At 41.4% G+C, this 14,673-nt stretch overlaps 1 protein-coding gene across 2 annotated transcripts in view; it reads right to left on the bottom strand.

Moving 5' to 3' along the window:
- STOX1 (storkhead box 1) overlaps nt 1-14,673 on the bottom strand; it is a 59,065-nt gene that overhangs the window by 8,838 nt on the left and 35,554 nt on the right. For both annotated transcript variants that reach the window (XM_058696534.1, XM_058696533.1), the window contains exons 2-3: nt 7,196-7,348; nt 1,891-4,246 (exon numbers count right to left, since the gene is read on the bottom strand). In XM_058696534.1, the coding sequence (XP_058552517.1) occupies nt 1,891-4,246; nt 7,196-7,348 (2,509 nt within the window). The remainder of the gene's footprint in view (nt 1-1,890; nt 4,247-7,195; nt 7,349-14,673) is intronic.

Raw genomic sequence — 14,673 nt, 5'->3', positions numbered from 1 at the left:
TGAAAGTAAATGCCCAAGGACTATAGGCAAGGGTCCTTGTTTTATGAGGTTCTGGTCAGCCTTCTGTTTCTGCTTTTGCCGAAGTGAAAGGGGACCCATAGCTTGTTGGTTTACACTACCATTGTTTACTTTGGAGACAATATGTGTTGATACTTTCAAGACTTGATATGAAGAGCACCCGGATGGCTCAGTCGGTTAAGCCTCTAACTCTTGGTTTTGACTTGGGTTGTGATCTCACAGTTCGTGGGTTCGAGCCCTCCATTGGGGTTGCACTGGCAGTGCGGAATCTGCTTGGGATTCTCTGTCTCTTCCTCTCTTTCTGCCCCTCCCCTGCTTGTGCTCTCTCTCTCAAAAAACAAAAACAAAACAAAACCAGGAAAAAAAAGACTTGATATGAATTAAACAATTCTTTCAAGCATAAAAGATCTGTTTCCCAATAAGAAGTAAAGATATATTTTTAAACTGCAGACCTCCAGGAATTTAGCCTAAGGTAGAGTCAGAAATGTCTGTAAACATTTATATGTGAAAACAATCCACTGAAGATTGATTTATTACAGCAAAAAAAAAGTGGGAATCTAAATGTCAAAGGAGGGAAAATAATAGTTATATAAATACTAGAGTCCACATAACAGAATACTAAGCAGCCATTAAAACGAATGAGTTGGATCTGTATGTATTGATTGCAGGATATGCATGATACGTTAAGTGAAAAAAGAAAGTCACAGCTCTGTATGATCTGTTGTTAAAAAATAATTATATTTCTTCTTTTTTAAAAAAGTAATTCTATTTCTAAATGCACAGAAAAAAGTCCGAAAGAATATAAACCACACTGTCAACAATGTTTAGGTCACCTCAACGGAAAGGCAATGGAAAAGGTTGGGGAATGCAGACCGTCAGTTTCACCTTTTACATTTCTGTATTACTTTTTCAAAAGAAAGTATATAATAATTTTGTATAATAAAAAACTGGTAAAGATATATGCCAAATTTTAAGATGACCTTTTTGAAAACTATTAAATAACCTCAGGGGAATGTTCACACTGTACCCTGAAAAAAGCACTATGCAAAACAGTAATGACAGTATAGGGAAAACATTTAGACAAAATACATAGATCAATATGTTCAGACTGAAGTGTTATAAATATACCAAATATAAAAGGAGTTTTTAAACACATCTAAATGGTAGGGTGATTATAGGTGTTTTTTAAAATGCTTTTCAGTACTTCTCAAATGTTCTATTATGTACATATTACTTTCATAACATGTACAATGTTTAATTTAAACAAATCAACATGGAGGGGCGCCCTGGTGGCCCAGTCGGTTAAGCCTCCAACTTTGGCTTACGTCATGATCTCACGGTTTGTGAGTTTGAGCTCCACGTTGGGCTCTGTGCTGACAGCTTGGAGCCTGGAGCCTGCTTTGGATTTTGTGTCTCCTCCTCTCTCTGCCCCTCTCCCACTTGTATGCTCTGTCTTTCTCTGTCTCTCAAAAATAAATAAATGTAAAAAAAAAATTTAAAGAAACATGGAAAAGATTGGTGGAAAATAGCTGCATCTCTTTCTGAACTGTGTAGAACCAGAAATATAAGTGAAAACTTCTAGCCCTCAGTTCAGGAAGTGCTTCATTTATAGCAGTTCCTTCCTATATTTAGAAATAATTCAAGATTTAGTAGTAGTGGAACAAATTTTGGTTCACATTCAAAATGAACTCTATCCTATTATGTAAGAGATTTCATTTTAACTTTATACAATTCATTCAGTAAAGGCTGGCAGAATTCTATCACTATAAAAAGTGTATTCAGGGGAGTCTCCTACTGGGTCATTCAGTACTCCCTTGAGTGTAATAATTCCTGAGGAATGGTGGCTAATCAAACACTTTTACATACACTTACCGTGGAGAATCTATTCCACTGTCTCCCGCCATGCTGTGATTTTCTGTTCCTTCCAGATGACTGTGTTCCTGTTGGACATCCTGAGCCAACACTGGCATATGTGAAGGGCTGAAAAGTTCTAACTTTTGCACGAACTGTTTTCTCACTTCCTGATTCTGAGCACCCTGACTCCAGCTAGCTGGTTTCTTTCCTATGTCACCAACCAAGTCTTGTAGGGTTTCAGTCTCAGAAGTGGCTTTCCTTGTGCTATAGTAATCAAATACACTTCCATCAGTATCTGCTGAGGCTTGCACACATGTAGCAACACTGGGTCCGTCTTCATAGTTAAAAGTGGACCGAGTCCCTGAATTGAGGCCACAGCTTTCAGCAGAGAGTTTAGGGGTTTGGCTTTCACCTGGGTTAGTGAACAACCCAGTGGGTTTGTAACACTCATTTCCTTTAAGCACCTGAGGCTCAGACCTGTGTATTCTGCGGTTGTACTCAGTCAGAAATCTTTCAGTCCCCTTTTGTTTTCCTAAATGATTCCACTTGCTTCCTCCTGTAAAGGAATACTGAATGCGGCCAGGCAGCATTTGACATAAGTCATCATTCTCAGAAAAGTCCTCCTCATCTAGATATAATGAACTACAGGCTCCATCATCATCTTCCACTTCCTTCTGATACAAGGCCTGGTTATCCTCAGAAAGCCCTTCGTTTTCTGGACTCACAGTCTTTGTTTCCTGGACAAATGCCTTTCTTACTCGTGTTTCTTCTGAGTCTCCCTCTTGTCTCTCGGGTTGTCTCAAACAGTTCATACTAACTGGGTAATCCAAAATACCAAGATTTTGGAACTGGTGTATTGTTTTATCAACTAGTCTACACGCAGAGGAAGCATGGCCTAGAGAGGAGGAACCTTGTGATGGCAGCACATACTGTGTTTCTTTTGCGTCCCCTAATGCGTCAAAGTGAGAATAACTTTTCCTCAAGACTTCAGGGATTACCTCATTTTTTCCACCATACACATCGTGTCTCCTCAGGCTTTCCTTAAAGGAAAAACATTTACTACCATTTTGCAAAACACTACCTTGAGAGTGATTTAAGAGGGGATCTCTAAAGTCATCACTGATAGGCTTGACGGTAGAGTTATTCATAGAAATGGATTCTGCTGTCAGTTTATCTTCATACTGTTCAGCACGTGGCTGTTTGCCTTTACTCTCAAAGATTCTTGAGGAATCCAAAGACCTTGACCTCTGGAAAGGCTTTCCCTTTGGTCCAATCTGACCCGGTTTCAGATCACTGGTCTGGATGTTGTGCCCTTTGGTTGTTGGGTTCCCTCGGTAAGACAAACCCTGGAAAGGATTACTAATTCGCTTCTTGTAAAGCAAATGGGAACCTAGCATTGATGGATTCTCATCAAGTGGTTTCTGAACTAATGCTTCATTTGGGCTTTGAATTCTGGAGGTGGGCTGTGCAGCAGGGGACTTGGGATGTTTCTCCAGTCTAAGGCTTCCTGGACGAGGCTCACTTCCCTGACTCCTGGCTTTGTGTCTTTCCCTATGAGAATGGCCCCGCCTTCGAGGCCTTGCAGACCGGCCCCGTCTTTTCTTAACTCCCTCTTTTGAGGGATATTTATGCCTGACTGTCAGCAGATCAGTGGAAGTGCCCTGGCTATTGTATTTTTTCTGTTCTTCGTATTTTTGCATTAGGACGGTATGTTTGATTAAATTGTCAACAGTCAGAATGGGATTAATTCGTTTGATGATCTCATGTTCAATGTCTCGAGGGATATTGTCCAAGTTATCTTCATCTCGAACAGGCCATTCTTCTGGTGGAAACTGGGCAGAGAAACTACTGTGCTCTATTCTGGACTTCTCCTTTCTGGATATACTACGCCAAAAGAGGCTAAAGCCAAACTTCCTGCCTTTTTCTCTGTCTTTTGTGTATGGTAAAGGTTTGGTGCTTTCACAGACGTGATTCCCCTCAGACGGGGAAACTGCTTGATTCTGTCCCAAAGATTTGGATTCCTGCAGACCTTTCTGGCTTTTTCTAGTCACTTCTGCAGCAGCTGGTGTTTCCTGTACATCCTGAGTGCACAGATCAGGGAAACACCGGCAAGACTGACAGTGAGAAATGGGGGCAGCCTTTTCTTGGGCCAACTCTGCACAGCTCTCCATGCTCACCAGATAAGTAACGCAAGTTGGCATCTGGCAGCTTTCATCCGATAGGTCTCTCTTATTTTCATGGGGCGTTATATTCGTAATGAAGTAAGTCTGAGGAGTGACTATGAAGTATCCTTCTCCAGTGTGATAAATTTTCCTTTCTTTAATCAGAGTTCCCAGAGTGGTATAGAGAATATCTTGAGGTGGAACTGCGATGCCTGAAACAAACAAGCATTTTATTACACTGATAGATTTTGAATGAAAAACATTTCAATGCCTGAAGTCAGTAAGTCAGAAATGACCACACATTTGCCTGATGAACCCAGAGCTGACTGTAACACAATTAATATATGTGATTAAAATGCCAAAGAGGCATTAATAATAATCATAACTTAATTGAAAAATAGGAATATATTTCGGCCCACACAAAGACATAGGGCTAAGTTAATGTTTGAGTAGAGAAAAAAAATGAGTCCACTCAAATACAAACACTAAGCTATATAACCCCATCATAAATTTATTTTATTTTTTTAAATGTTTATTTTTGAGAGAGCGTAAGTGGGGGACGGGCAGAGCAAGACAGAGGATCCGAAGCCAGCTCTGCACTGACAGCAGAGAGCCCGATGTGGGCCTCGAACTCATGAACCGTGAGATGGTGACCCGAGCCAAAGTCTGGCCCTCAAATGACTGAGCCACACAAATTTAAATGTTCACTTCAAGAAAGCATTCTTGAAGAGTTTTTGAAAATAATCACAGTCTCCTAGCTTAAATCTTAATAATCTAAAGACAAAATGAAAACCAGCTTGTGTCAGGGGGAGGGCAAACTATCTAACATCAATATTATGATAGTTTTTCAAACTAGGAAGGTAACAAATCTTTTTAAAAGAAATCCCTGGGGGTAAGGTGGGGGGGCACCTGGGTGGCTCAGTCAGTTACTCATCTGATGTCGGCTCAGGTCATGATCTCACAGTTCAGAGCCTGGAACGTGCTTCAGATTCTGTGTCTCCCTCTCTCTCTGCCCCTCCTCTGTTCATGCTCTGTCTCTCTCTGTCTCAAAAATAAATAAACGTTAAAAAAAATTTTTAAATAAATAAATAAACATTAAACATTAAATTAAACATTAAATTAAATTGGGGCGCCTGGGTGGCGCAGTCGGTTAAGCGTCCGACTTCAGCCAGGTCACGATCTCGCGGTCCGTGAGTTCGAGCCCCGCGTCAGGCTCTGGGCTGATGGCTCGGAGCCTGGAGCCTGTTTCCGATTCTGTGTCTCCCTCTCTCTCTGCCCCTCCCCCGTTCATGCTCTGTCTCTCTCTGTCCCAAAAATAAATAAAAAAAAAAAATGTTGAAAAAAAAATAAATTAAATTAAATTAAATTAAATTAAATTAAAATCCTGGGGTGCCTGGGTGGCCCAGTCAGTTGTGTCCATCTCTTGGTTTCAGCTCAGGTCATTATCTCACAGTTTGTGGGTTCGAGTCCCGCATCAGGCTCCAGAGCTGGCAGTGCCAGGCCTGCTTGGGATTCTCTCTCTCCCTCTCTTTCTGCTCCTCTCCTGTTCATATTGTCTCTGCCTCTCTCAAAATAAATAAACTTAAAAATTTTCCCTTTTCCAAATAGCAGCGTTCAAAATTGTATTTATGTTGTGAAAACATTTTTGAATAACACTGGAAGAAAATACATCATATATTAACATTGATTTCCTTGAGTGGTGGTACCATAAGTGGTTACTTCTCTAGATGTTCTCGATTTTCTACAATGAGCATATTTTACAATGGGAAAATTTTTTAAATACTCTTCTGCAGGGGTGCCTGACTGCATGTTGGGTGCAGATTACTTAAAAATAAAATCCTTAAAATTACTTTAAAGATAATAATAATATTATTAATGAATCAAAAAATACTCTTCTACATTCATGCACTGGGATATCATGGCAGCTGTGTAAGAATGAGATAGATCGATATATAATAATACAGAAAGATTTCTAAAATATGTTTTTAACCTAGGCAAGGGGCAGAGAGAATGTAAAGATCTAATTTGGGGTTCCTAGGTGGCTCAGTCAGTTAGGCGCCCGACTTCGGCTCAGGTCATGATCTCACGGCTTGTGAGTTGGAGCCCTGCGTCAGGCTCTGTGCTGACAGCTCGGGGCCTGGAGCCTGTTTCAGACTTCTGTGTCTCCCTCTCTCTCTGCCCCTCCCTGGCTCATGCTCTGTCTCTCTGTCCTTCAAAAATAAATAAACATTTTAAAAAATGATCCAATCTATGTTATAAAAATAGAACGCATATGCTCAAATACAATTTATGAAAGTATACACAGGAAAAGAGAACAGAAGCTGTTGCCTTTGGGAGGTGGCAATGGAAGGATGTGACTGGCGGGGGGGGGGGTGGGGGGAGAAGATGAACTTTCCCTTGTTTTGCTCTGCACTCCTTTCTACAATCTGATTTGTTGTCATAAGCATAATTTTTGAGGGGTGCCTGGGTGGCTCAGTCGGTTAAGCATCCGTCCGACTTCGGCTCAGGTCATGATCTCACCGTCCATGAGTTCGAGCCCCACGTCGGGCTCTGTGCTGACAGCTCAGAGCCTGGAGCCTGTTTCAGATTCTGTGTCTCCCTCTCTCTCTGACCCTCCCCCGTTCATGCTCTGTCTCTCTCTGTCTCAAAAATAAATAAACATTAAAAAAATTTTTTTTTTATATCCATAAGCATAATTTTTGAAAAAGTTCCTTTGGAAAGTAAAAGAAATACCCTTATTAAATTTGTTGATGCAAGACTTTTCCTAGCAGGGCTCTAATACAAGGGTCTACAATAGAAAAAAAAAAAGTAGATATCACCCAGTTTATTTACATGTTTAAGATGATTTATAAATAGGGGTGCCTGGGAGGCTCAGTTGGTTGAGTGTCTGACTTTGACTTCAGCTCAGGTCTTGATCTTATGGTTCAAGGGTTTGAGTCCCATGTCGGGTTTTGCACTGACAGGACAGAGCCTGCTTGGGATTCTCTGTCTCCCTCTCTCTGCCCCTCCCCAGCTCGCGCTCTCTCTCAAATAAATAAGTAAGTAAATACACATTAAAAAAAATTTTTTTAAGTTGCTGAAATCCCTCTTTAAAAAAAAATGACTTATAAATAGAAAGCAAACACATACAATGAACTAATAGAGAAAACTTGCTGTCCTACCTGGGTAATGTTTCATCAAATGCTCCAATAGTGATTCCTGTGTCACCACAATCTGAGCAACATTCATATCAGATATAGCACAGCAAAGAACTTCAGCCAAAGGTATAAACTGAGATTGAGCTATTGGATTCATTTGCACTGGAAAGACATCACCTAAATTGGAGGTTTAAAAAAAAAAAAAAAAAAGGAAAGGTGATAAATTTGTAGTAAAAAATGTTTGGGGGGGGGGCGTCTGCGGGTCACTCAGTCAGCTGAGCATCTGACTTTGGCTCAGGTCATGATCTCACAGCTCGTGGGTTCAAGCCCCATATTGGCCTCTTGTGCTGACAGCTCAGAGCCTGGAGCCTGCTTCAGATTCTGTGTCTCCCTCTCTCTCTGCCCCTCCCCACTCATACTCTATCTCGCTCAGAAATAAATAAAACATTAAAAAAAATTTTTTAAATATTTGAAATTAGTGAATCAAGAATAAAAACTGAATAGTACATGGAATTGCTATTTTTTTTTAATCACTTTTTCCTCAGAATCTGTTAACATGATATGTACAATGATAGAGAGCATAGAAGAAAAGTTTTACATTAGGGTCCCTACTTTTTAAGAAGTTTGTAGACTTTGTCACTGCTTTACATGTAAGAGATAGTAAGTCCCCAGATTAAAGGCACAAAGTGCTATCAGAGTACAGGTTGGACAATGCTTATATGGTAATTCTCATCTTTCAAAGCTTTTTTTTTTTCACATTAGCTATCTGAGGCAGGCGGGGATGGGATTCTTCTTTATAATACAGAAAACCTTCGGGGTGCCTGGGTGGCTCAGTCGGTTGAGCATCTGACTTTGGCTCAGGTCATGATCTCGTGGTTCACGGGTTCATGCCCCGCATAGGGCTCTGTGCTGACAGCTTGAAGCCTGGAGCCTGCTTTGGATTCTGTGTCTCCCTCTCTCTCTGCCCCTCCCCAACTCATGCTCTGTTTCTGTCTCTGTCTCTCTCTCAAAATTAAGTTTAAAAAATTTAAAAATTAAATTTAAAAATTAAAAATTAAAAAAAATTTTAAATTAAAAAATTTTTAAATTAAAAAAATTTTTTAAATAAATAAAATTTAAAACATATATAGAAAACCTTCTGAAAGCTCAAGAAATTGTCCCAAGGTCAGACAGCAAGTAGAGTGACAGAAATAGGTCTTCTGACTCCTAATCCAGTATTTTCATCATTCCACATTTTCCTGATTGGAATGATTAGGAAGGAAGGAAAGTGCAGAAATGTTCTTCACAAGCATAAAGCCACGGAACAAAACCATGGAAGGAGGAAAGCACAAGGTATATAAAAGCATGAACAGAATTATCCTGGTTGGATAGAGCTGAAGGGTTATATCAGACCCAAGTGGAAGACCGACTGGAAATGGAAGCTAGACCATATTGTCCTTCCTCCTTGCTAATGTATTACATAAATGTCCTTAACTTGCTATTACTCACATTAGAGTTTTTGATTCTGCTGAACATCCAAGGGAATCCCTCAGTTACTTGGACATGAAAGACTAGGACTCAGGAAAGAGATTTGGGAATCAACTAATACAGATGAGATCTGAAACTATGGAGTGGAGTAAATTCTTCAGTGGGAGAGTAAGGAAGAGAGCCAAGGAACACTTAACTACAGGACTATCTACAGTTAAGAGACAATAGGGGCACCTGGGTGGCTCAGTCAGTTGAGTGTCCCACTCTTGATTTCAGCTCAGGTCATGATCCCAGGGTCAAGGGATGGAGCTCCACATGAGGCTCCACACTGAGCATGGAGCCTGCTTAAGATTCTCTCTCTCCCTCAGGCCCTCTACCCCGCTCATATGTGCACTCTAAATAAATAAATAAATAAATAAATAAAAGCCACTAATCCCATAAAAAAGAGAGAGATAATAGAAATAGGGACCCACAAAAGAGAGAAGGCCCCATAATGGGGGTAGAAGGGAGAGAACCAAAAGTAGGAGAATAAAATGCTCCAAAGTGAATAGTAAAGCAACAGTGTCAAAATGTTTGAATGAGATCAAAAGGTTGAGGGAGGAGACAAAACAGCCATTGAATTTCGTGATAAGAAGGGGACCACTGGTGACTTTCATTAAGAATTGTTTCCATAGAAAAGAATACCAAAACTAAATGTCAAGTTGAAGGGAAGGGAGTTGGTGAGAAAAAAGTAAAGTTAATGGATCCTCCTTCCAAAGCAGGGTTTCTTAACTTCAGCATTTTTGACATTTGTGGCATGATGATAGGGTGACCAACCATCCCAGGATGACCAAAACTCAGGGGTTTCCTGGGACATAGGATTTTCAACGTGATAACTGAGAAAGTCAAAGGCAAACCAAGATGGTTGGTCACCATAGCCACATAATTCTTTGTTGTGTGGGGCTGTCTTGTGCACTGTAGCATGTTTAGTCGCATCCTCGGTCTCCACCCACTTCTAGATGCCAGGAGCATCTCCCACAGTTGCAGCAACCATACTTCCAGACATTTGCAAATGCCTCCAGAGGCAAGGGAAGGCAAAACTGTCCCAAATACAAGCCATTGTTCTATACCATTTCTTGGAAAAATCGATTGTGAAAGAGGAAAAATCGAATGCAAACCAGCAAGGAGTAGGATCAAGTGAATATGAATGTGTGTGTATCTTGTGATTTTCTTAAAAGAAGATCTCTGCACATTTGGATGCAAAAAGGAAAGGCTTAGCGGAAACGATGTACATGACTCTGGGAGACAGAAGACCAGGGAGACAGCAAGATCCCAGAAGAGAGGCATAGGAAAATGCACAAAAGGCACAGGTAGAAGAACTGCCTTAGAAACAGGGAAGATAGGGGCGCCTGGGTGGCGCAGTCGGTTAAGCGTCCGACTTCAGCCAGGTCACGATCTCGCGGTCCGTGAGTTCGAGCCCCGCGTCGGGCTCTGGGCTGATGGCTCGGAGCCTGGAGCCTGTTTCCGATTCTGTGTCTCCCTCTCTCTCTGCCCCTCCCCCGTTCATGCTCTGTCTCTCTCTGTCCCAAAAATAAATTAAAAATGTTGAAAAAAAAAAATTAAAAAAAAAAAAAAAAGAAACAGGGAAGATATTATCATCTGAGATCTGAAAATAGAGGGTGGTAGAACACCAGAAATATACTGAAGCGTAGAAGGAAAAAAAACCAAACCAAACAAAACATTAGCACAGCAAGGTCGTCTGATCTCTGTAAAGTTAAGGCAGGGAAAGAAAGGATAGGAATAGGAGAAAAAAAAAAAAAACAGGAATGAAGAGAGGAAGAGTGGAAAGGGGGTTGGAAGAGCTATTCTTGGAGTATACTAAATAAAAAAAAAAAAATGAATACAAAGATTATGAAGGAGCCCTGCAGGGGTCTCAAGATGATGGAAGTATGGTTTCTGGCAGGTGAAGTGGCAATCTAAAATAGAAAAGGGTGAGAGCCAGGGAGGCCAGCAGGGCTTCTCGAATTTTAATGTGCATATGAGAATCCCCAGGAGACTGTGCTAATGTGCAGATTCTGATTCAGAAGGTCTGAAGCTGAGCCTCTGATTCTGCATTTCTAACAACTTCCCAGGTGAGGTCCACTTGGGAATGGTAGAGGGTTAGGGTGGTAATGACAGCAATGTTAAAGTGGGTAACCATTCAACAAATAAACATGGCCCTGAGGCACAGGGAGTCAAGTGTAGCCAAAAGGAAGGCAAAGAATTGAGAAAACCTGGTTATGCCCTGCAGTTGATTCCCCTAGTGATAGTGGAGAAGCCAGTACATTGTACTGGTTATTGAGGGGGAAGGAAGGTGGTGAGGGCTGGCAAGGTATGAAAGGTTGTAGCCAGCTGGTGAGAGGCCCACAGTACTTACTGTATCTGCTTGAAGAAAAAGGGCTGTCATAAGGAAACTGGTAAACAGTTTGCTGTTATACATAACGTTGGTCTGTTTCCCTGTGTACTTTAGCTTCTCTATCTGGCAGACTGGGGCATCTCCGAACTTGGAAGGTCACAACAGGGCAGAACTGCCGTCTGCCACCGAGGCAACTGAGGTTAGGATCTCCTCTTGTGTACTTGTGGCTCTTCCACTGGGTGATGCCAGGATACTTACAGCATTCTGAGAAGCTAGGATGAATGGCTAATCGATTAACGTTTCTAAGGGCAGTGATAAGAGATGATGCTCTGAAGCTTACTGTCCAGAGGGACGATAGCTGACCTAAACCTCAAATTCCTCCTAGAGACTCTACCTCTAAGCAGAGCGTAATAAGTCTCTGCCTTTCTTCATTCCCTCTTTGCCTTTCTTTTTTCCCTCAGAATTTGGGATTTACCTTCTTTTCTTTCATCTCCCTCCTCAACCGGAAAAAATATACAATTTCAAATAGTTCCATGCTTCTTTAACATAACTCTATGTGCTTAATTTGAAATAAGTGACTTTTCGGTATCTTTCTTCCTCATCTCCCAAAACACTCTTAAGTGACTTTTTTCTTGTATGTGATTTTATATTGATTACCTGCCCCCGCACCCTCCCCCCGCACTTTCATGTGGACTAGAAGTCCTTCATTCAAAAAGAGGGAGGAGAAAGGTCTCTCCTAGAAAGTTTAGGGCTAGAGTATTGGCGAAGTATAAGGCAAAACTTCAAAAGTTTTGCTCAACCACACAATCCACTTTCAAGCCTCACCTCATCCCTACCCTAAACCCAGTCACTTTGAACTTTGAGATGGGAGGAGGAGGAGGAAGCATTAAAAGGAAGATGAGTGGCTAGAGCGTCAGCATCCCTATCGCGCCCTCTGCCGGTAGCTGTCCATTTTTTGGCAAATGAAACAAGGAAGCTGTAGGAAGGGTGGGGGTCCAATACTCTGATCTCCACTATGCCTTACGGATACACTGAAGCAGCCCGTTTTTTAGCTCAACCCTTAAATTTATTTCCTCTTTTCACAGGAAAAATAGTCAAAATGGATTTTTCATGGGGCTGGTGGGAGGGATGCACGGGATATTCCTGTACATTTCTTTGCAATCTCCCGTATATCTAAAATTATTTTAAAATAAAAGTTAAATATAGATTTTTCAGAAGGCACTACTTTTAGGGGCACCTGGTTGGTTCAGTCCGTGGAGTGTGCAACTCTTGATCTCAGGGTTGTGAGTTCCAGCCCCACACTTGGTGTAGAGATTACATAAAAATAAAATCAAGCAGATAATCAACGATCACTTTTAGTTAACAAGCAGATATAAATGAGAAACAGAACTTTTTTCTTACATTTAAAAAATCCCAAGCAACTTCTTTTAAAGAATCCTGACACTGCTTGCCAAATCCAAAGACACTCTCAGAAATTGTACTCATAATTCCTACCACGGTGTGGGAATGAGTATTTTAAGAGTCAACAAATCTATCAACCAGGAATTCAAATGGCCTTTTTTTTCTCCTTAAAATTAATACAGCAATATGTCAATTGCATTTTGGAGGAACATGTTAAATTGCATTTAACCTCTGCTTCGGAGCTCCCTCTAAACAAAGCCTAGAGAACGTTTCTCAGAACATTTCCTTCATAGCCATTCGTAAGATACGTCTTCAGGTGCATAAATCATCAAGAGTTGTTTGTGCAGGAAAGCAGAGTGAACCCTGACATGGGAACATTTGTGACAGACGCAGGAATCATTTTCACGCTACAGCCATCTTTTTTCTTTCAGTAAATAACCCTTAACAGAGATTTCCACCAAATATTAACTTTCTGTGTAGAAGAGCCCACTTACAGATGTGACCAGATTTCACAGTGAGGAAAAGGCAATCCTTTGGTTTTATCCTCAATTACTATGGAGTAATTGAAGAGCACCCTTAAGCCCAGGCCTGTCGTGGACCTTTGACCCTTGACCTGTAGCAGTGATCAGAAGGCTAGGAGAGGCTGTGCGCCAGAGTAAACAGTTCCCAACAATGTTCTCTCTGTTTACACAGTCTTGCACTCTTGGGTGCTGCAGAAATGAGAAAAGCATTTAGGCTCAAAGACTGGTTTGACCAAAACACCAACAAAGTCGAACCATATATATCGGTGCCTACTACATTTAATGCCATCTTTTCCGAAAGGACTTTCTGTTACTAACTTGCTGTACTCCCAAAGGATTTAGTTGCTATTCATATATTTTTTGAGTTTCCAAATTATGAGTTCTAAAACAATTATTCTTTAAAAGTCCACTTTGGGGGAGAAGAAAAAAAAAACAGCACAAGGCAAATTAAATAGCTGTGGTGTGTAGAAGTCCAATCAGAAATGAAAGTATGGAGTTCTGAACGGTCACAGGTTGACAAGCAGGCCCCTTATGGCTTGGGATCCAACAACTGTGACTGGAATTGCGCTCCTGTGTGACGGGTATAAATTCATATAACCTCCCCCCCACCAAAAAAAAAAGTTAAAAAAAAAAATACAACCCCAGGCAATCAATCTCTGCCCCTGATGCCTAATAATAGTGGCCTAGAAAGCCCCTAGCTGATGGCAGAAGCCTGGAAGTGCAGCTTGCTCCTGGAGTTGGTGACAATAGCTCTATGAGGATCCAGTGCAAACTCCTCATCAAAACTCTGAGAGGAAAACAAAACAAAACACAAACCAAACAAAACTGAAGAAAAGGAGGTGGCTTCTTTATGTCAAGACAAAAGGCCTCGTCCATATGCCTCTGGTGGAAGACCTCTAGAAGAATACCCTATCTTGGCTGTTTTCTATCAGCAAGGTGGCTACAAAAAAGTCATTTCCTGGCTAATTCATGAGGCGTACTCACACCCCAGTGTAAAATGTCAGGAGGTACACTCATGACAAATATGGATACAGCAAGACTGCCTTTCACCGGACCCAGGTAAGGCAGCTGGAGTCGACCAAGCAAACTGTCCCCCAACGCTGTTGGTACTGGAGAAACCTCCAACCAGGGACAGCAGACTCCTAAATCTGCCAGTTACAGATCATCAGTTGGAAGCTTTAGTAAAATTAAGTGAGCCTCAACTTTGCACTCTCATGACTGGGAGCACTGGTGTCAGCCTAGTGGCCGGTCCAGTGAGGTTAGTTTTCCAGGGTTAGTGGGTGTGGGGGGCACAAGCCAACAGAAGTGTGACCGCGATCAGTCCCGGCACCCAGAGTGAGCGTCGGATGCCACGCAGCAGTACTGGGGTTCAAACAACATACTCGCTCCACCTCTTGAAGGGGAGGTTTGGAATCATAACCATTTTGGAGGAAAGAGCCAGATGCAAAGAAACCGTGTGATCCTAGGCCTCCCAAGTGAGAAAGGCGGAAGCAAAATCAAGCGGCAATCTGCCTGGCCCAATCCCACGTTTGCCTTGTCCACTGAGAAAACTTGGGAAGAAAAACCCATCTTTATCAAAACTGAGTTTTATTTTGCTATCTGAATGCTCCAGTTAAATTTCAGGGCCAAAATTAAAGTTTTCTATAAAACCTTTACCTTTAGGGGAAAAAAGTTAAATACCATGTAATATTTACATTTATGTTTTCAAGACACCTAGACACATTCCCAGAGGGCCTTCT

This window comes from Neofelis nebulosa, chromosome 13 (genome assembly GCF_028018385.1).
Source record: "Neofelis nebulosa isolate mNeoNeb1 chromosome 13, mNeoNeb1.pri, whole genome shotgun sequence".
Lineage (NCBI taxonomy): Eukaryota > Metazoa > Chordata > Mammalia > Carnivora > Felidae > Neofelis > Neofelis nebulosa.
The sequence above is the reverse complement of the archived record's forward strand: the minus strand, read 5'-3'. Positions and strand labels throughout refer to the sequence as shown.